The sequence below is a fragment of the Sipha flava genome, unplaced genomic scaffold (genome assembly GCF_003268045.1).
Source record: "Sipha flava isolate LNK unplaced genomic scaffold, YSA_version1 324_pilon_pilon, whole genome shotgun sequence".
NCBI lineage: Eukaryota > Metazoa > Arthropoda > Insecta > Hemiptera > Aphididae > Sipha > Sipha flava.
This window is the reverse complement of record NW_020273009.1, coordinates 1070763-1077080: the sequence shown is the minus strand read 5'-3', so window position 1 is coordinate 1077080 and position 6318 is coordinate 1070763. Positions and strand designations below refer to the sequence as shown.

Sequence of the window (6318 nt, the reverse complement as noted above, 5' to 3'; positions counted from 1 at the left end):
TATTTATTTATTTATTTATTTATTTATTTATTTATTTATTTATTTATTATTTATTATTTATTATATAATCTAATGCTTTTATTTCAATTGCATTGAATATGCATTGAACATTTTAAACATAATTTTTAAACATAATATAAAATCATTTCATTGAAATGAGCCAAAGACCATCTTCAAGAAAATCTGCCATCCAACATCAATCGACGAACAGAAAAAACCAAATCCAAGATGGGTGTGATGATTGTAATAATGAGTCTCAAATAGATGAAGATTCAAGATACGATCCTAAAGATCTCCGTGATCTCGTCCGTATACTCAGTCCATTCGTTAGACTAATCCTAGACACTAATAATCCGTACGCAAGACTAGTAGCTCAAGAAGTACGCAAAACTTTTTATCATTTGTTTTATCCTGATATGCATCCTTCAGACGTAGCGAAAACATTGAATTTGAAAACTAAATGTCAAAAATATCTACAATTGTGGAACGAATGTTGGCTGTATATTCCAGAATCACCAAATAAAAAATGGGTATCAATGCGTACACTTTTGGATGAAAATATCGTAGAACTATACAACTCATGTAGTGAAAACTACGTTAACCAGCAATCCGGATTGCAGCAGAGAACACCAAATTGTAATACAAACGAAATAAGAACTCAAACCGAACAATCTTCAGAATTTAACGTAGCATCTTTTTCTGAAATCTGCCCAAATTTATTTGACATGAACCCTCCAGATTGTATGTGTGAACACCAATTCGCGGGTTCTGACTTATTACCTTGCATAAATAATTCCAAATCAGAAGTCGAAAAAACAATATATCTTTCTTCACAAAACATTGACGACGAAATTAAATATATTCCTAAAATAGATTCGAAACTGATTTCTAATGAAATATCAGAAAGTGAACGTCTGCTCACCGAAGCTTTAAGTATAAATAGTCTTAATAGATTTAGAGATACAAATGGAAAAATTAAATTACGAGAATCTATTTTAGACGACAATTGTTTTAAACGTCAATCTGCAGGAAATGGTGTTTACTTACCATATTGCGAACCAGGATGCAGTAGAGACTCTGTAAGACCTATATTCACACAGGGAAATATGGGCCAATACGAATACTACAGAATAACTGGGAATACACCATCACCACGACTAGGTAATCTGAGGTTTAGATCCCTACCAAGAACACCGGTTGAACCAGAACTCAGAACAAATGCTTTAAGGGATTGCGATACTGATACGATGAGCTATGAAGAATCTGATGAATCAGGTTCAGTCGTAAGTGTAAAAAGCTTTAATCCATTAAAATGTAACTCAAGTATAGTGGCCAACGCATTTAATAACTTATCATTAGAAGTACAAAAACTTAAGAAAAAGAAGAATGCTTTTACGGTATTGACAAAAAATTATTTGAAATTTATGTCGAACTCTTTCGAAGGAGATAACTTGTGTATGGACAGTTCGATATCCAAAACAGTTTTGCAAAGTATCAATGAAAACCCACCGACAAATTGTAAACAGTTCGACGATGACGAGTGGAATGATAATGCTTTTAGGGACAAAGATTTCATTAATTTACTTCCATTTTATGAACTTGTTCATAATCAATTGGAATGTATTTCGAAAACACAACAAGATTATTGTATCAATATGTTAGATGACATAATGTCCACTTTTTTTTCATATACATTACGATCTTGGCGATCCAAGACTTAAAAATGATATGCTCGTTGAACATGTCAAGCTTATTACAAGGAATACTTGGGAGTTATATTTTTATAAGAAAAATAAGAAAATGCCTACAATACCTGAGAAATCATATTGTCCATTAAGTCCACAAGGTGTGCCACCGCAAGTTAGTCTGAAGCCATCTAACCTTAGGCCATCCAATCTTGAAGATCCAGGTCCGAGGTCACCAAATCCAATAAAACCTCCTAGTATAAAGCAATTTGGCCCAAATAAAAACCTGAAAAGTAATTCATCGACGACTATAAATAAAAAATCACGAGTGACGGATGCACCTCAACAGTGCGTAGCCAATCCTCCTATAGAAAAAAAAAGTAAATAAATAATAATTGACTTTCTTAGTGTTCTTTAAGTAAACAATGAATATCATATGGTTTTATATTAACTTTAAATTGTATTGCAGGTAATTTTTTGCGAAGAAGTCGGCCAAGTGGAGCACCTAAAAAATGGGCACCAAAAATGAAACCAACGGAACGACCAGAAACCTTAAAAGAATTTAAAGCGAGACCTTTGCCAAAATTTGTGCGCGATAAATTAAATACTCATAACGAACCATGTTGAAGAAAAATTTGATATCATCAAAACAATAACATAGATTAAATTTTAAATTGTTTTTAAAAAGTATCTCAAGTTCAAAAAATTCAATTTTAATGAAGTTAACAAATGAGTTATAATTATATTTATATTAGGTACATCGTTTAGCTTCTATGATAATATTCCTTGTTCAATTTATTTTCTTTTATTGAACAACAATATATCTAATCCTCCAAAATTGTAAATTCAAAGTCTAAATAATAAAGTGTTACTAATATTCCTTTCCAATGAAAAAATAGATAGACCATCTTCAGGACTATATGACGAGATTATTTTAGTAAAAAACGTCGGTAAAATGTTGACATCCAAAGATATTCGTGTAATGCAATGTGTTTTGCCTAGTATTCAGTCAATCCTATGTTGTTCGCTATATCGTCCATTACACCTATAAATTAAATAATATGCTAGTAGTATTAGTAATTTCTAAATTATGATATTCCTAAATGGCTTAATACAAAATATCTATTCATATAACAATAATAAAATATGATTATTATAATTATTTTCTTAGGCTCTAACAAAATAGTACCATACAAAAAGTGAGGCGCTGTTTATAAATTAGATAATTATAAAAATATTTAATTTCTATTAAAAAATATTTTTAGTAAACAATTTTATGAAATATATATATATATGTATTTTATGTTTGCTGTGTTATTACAACAAAATGTAATCAATTATATAAGTATTTTAATAAAGACAATATAAACAAAAACATATAATATATATATATATATATATATTCGTTTATATTCCTTGTATATTGTACGTGTTTTAAATTAGTTATAAATAGATTGTGTGTTACACACAGTCTTCACCATTAAAGCGTAGAATAAATTATAAACTATATTTATACTTCAGAAAATAGGTCATAAGCGATTTCAACCCCATTTGCATTGTTGACTTCACAATTGTAAGAGATCCCGAGAACATTATGGATGGGAAAACAATTGAACGTCTAAGAAATAAAGTATCGTAAGAATAAAATAATATTCAATCGAATAAATTTGTAAAATTTGTAGAAGCCTTTAGCTTAAGACTTATAAATTAATTATTTATTGTTCATTATATTGTTTTACAATGAAAAAAAACTAGGTTATAGGTTCCTCTTCGTCTTTTTTACAATGTTGCCGATTGAAAATCATAGTTTGCATTGATAGTGTAATCTCTATTTCTCAACCACATAATTTTTATCGAAAAATGTACCTATATTTTAAACCTAGATAGTAATCAATAAAGCCGATTGTTTGGTATTTGGTAAATCGCTGTTATTTTTAAATTTATGTATAAAAAATGTTTTTAAGCTATTCGATATTCCATAATCTAGAATAATTTTCTTTGCAAAACGAATAATGCGATATCCAGAACAGTGAAGATACTGACCGATACGTATAGTAGGCTCTATGTTTAGGATATGCAAAAAGCATGACATATGTGGTCTTTAAATTAATATCATATGATTTTGTATTGCACTATAATTATTATTATATTTTTATAATCCTAGTCTAGTTCTAGACATTTTTATTTATTTTTGAAACATAAATTTTACTTATAATTATGTTATAACGATTTAATATGTTAACAAAATTAATATTTTGCTTGAGTAGAGATAAGATAGCTTAATGCTTTTAACTACGGAACAAGAAATGGCTATTAATTTAAATCCTGATGATATTATTGATGACTTAAAAGTCGCAACTAAATGCAGAATTGTATTATGATCAATTATACTCGTAATTATTAAGCAAATTTATTTTGTTTTTTCATTGAAGTATATGACTATGTTTTTGTTTGTCTACATTATTTAAAATGTTATGTATTATATTTTTTTTCGTAATTTAATTATAACGACTATTATAACAATAAAAAAATGGCTATTCAATCATTTTTATTAGGAAAAAATTAAAATTTAAAATTTAACAGTTATTTAGACGTTTGTGTATATATTTTTACCGGAATTTTGAACGCTTAAAATAACTTTCAATAAAGAGGGGGAGGCGTAATATTTTGCAAACCTTGAATACATGGTCTGTGAAGTACATCTATGTTAGTAATATACACAGACGGTTTCTGCAAATAAATTCGTCACGTTGTTATCGTGTAACAATGTAAAGAACGTCTGCCACTATCGATCGAATAAAATAACGAGTCAAAAATATTTGTACATACATATTAAAATATTGACCTTATTGAATGCACGGACACAACTGCAAATAAATGCATGTAGTACCCATTATAACGGTGTACGTATATATTAAATAAAAAATCAACGTGGGAAACGTTTATTGAACTTTATCGATGTCGTAATCAGATTCAAATAATTTATCAGACTCGAAAAGTAATTTAAAATGGTCTAAATCGGACCTTAAACCGCGAGAGCGGTTGTGGCGTTACGCGATAGAATCGTCTGGATGATTTCGACAACATTTTCTTGCCGATGGTTGTTAAACACGTGGTCGGATATAACCGTATAAATTATACATAAATGAATACGTGTACGTATTGTATACCCTCAGTCGCCCGTGTAGAAAGCTTATTCTTTGACGCGTCGGAAGTCGAAACAACTCTCGTCCGCGTTTGCCACCTGTTTAACGAACATTATATGTAATTACAAAAATAAGAAAATATCACTTATTAGTTATTATAGGAAGAAAAAAAATATTATGTATATACGTAATATAATGTAATACATATAATAATAATAATAATAACGATGAGACACGGGTGGAAAATAAACCTATAGAAAATATATCGATTATAACCCAGCGTGTTTTCACATCGTAGATTAATGGCTGCGACGGCGGCCCGCGTCAGGACATAATGCGGCGTGGATGTGTGTAAGGATGTAAGGATAGCGGCCGAGTTGCGTGCTTCGATTAATGGAAACGGCGACGGCATGCGTTTCCCGTGCCCGTACGGGACTACCGCCATACCTACAACAGCAACAACAACGGTCTGTACACGGTTGGGAGCAGATGTGTCGTGCACGAGGTACCTTAAACATGTATACATGTATATGTGTGTGCATATATACAATTGTATTTATATTTTTATAACGTGTACGAACGTGTAGAGAGAGATATGGAGACCCAGCGGCGGCAGTGTGTTATAGATATTATTATTTGCCAAAGAAACGCATAACACAATAGCCGCCGTCGCCGCCGCCGCCGCCGCCGTCGTTTGTACAATACGTGTTATACATATATATAATATTATCTTCTTCGTCTTCGTGTCGTCATCATCGTTGCTGACGAACCGTGTGCGGACGGCTGCACAAAATAGTAGTAGTAGGAGCCCTGTTTCCTTGCCCGTCACCGCCGCCGCCCGCGTGGCAGCTGCGTCGTCGTTGATGGAATACGGCGGCGGCAGCGGACGCGATCAATGGACGACGACGGCGGCGGCGGCGGCGGCGGCGGCGTCGGCGACTACGGCGAAGGAACGACCGTCGTCCCTCGGGGGCCTTCGTGTGCACGAGAATTTTCTTCGAATGGAATCCGCCGCCATCGCCACCACCGCTGAGTCCTTATTTCCTTCCAATTGCCAAGACGGCAACTAAATACTTGTGTATAATATAAATATATATATTTATAATCGTATACGTATATGGGATAAAAGTCGACAATGTAATAATAATAATATGTAATAATAATAATATGATCGAAATGATAATATGGCGTGCATACAGTATATATACATAGGGATCCAATGCCGGATATACAAGTGGTATACTTCGATGTACACCGCAGTCTTATGACTCGAGAGCGGTTATATCTGTAGACCTCATGTTTTCTCGAATACGTTTTTTGGGGCATAAAATATAATTTTAATAAATTTAATTTGTAAGAAAAAATTGCACTCTCCAACTCTTCTACAATACATAACATTTTGAAAGTAGTGTTCTGGAAAATAACCAAAATAGTGTTAAACTTGACCGTTTAAATAGTTCTTTTTTACTTTTTTCGAATCATTTAGG

The 6318-nt window shown here is 32.1% G+C and overlaps 1 protein-coding gene across 1 annotated transcript; it reads left to right on the top strand.

The window, feature by feature from the left end:
• Window positions 1–155: 155 nt before the first annotated feature.
• On the top strand, window positions 156–2312 carry LOC112686765. Its single transcript, XM_025559183.1, is given in 3 exon segments — window positions 156–1679; window positions 1681–2065; window positions 2155–2312. Coding segments are annotated over 3 exon segments (2067 nt in total).
• The last annotated feature ends 4006 nt before the right edge of the window (window positions 2313–6318 follow it).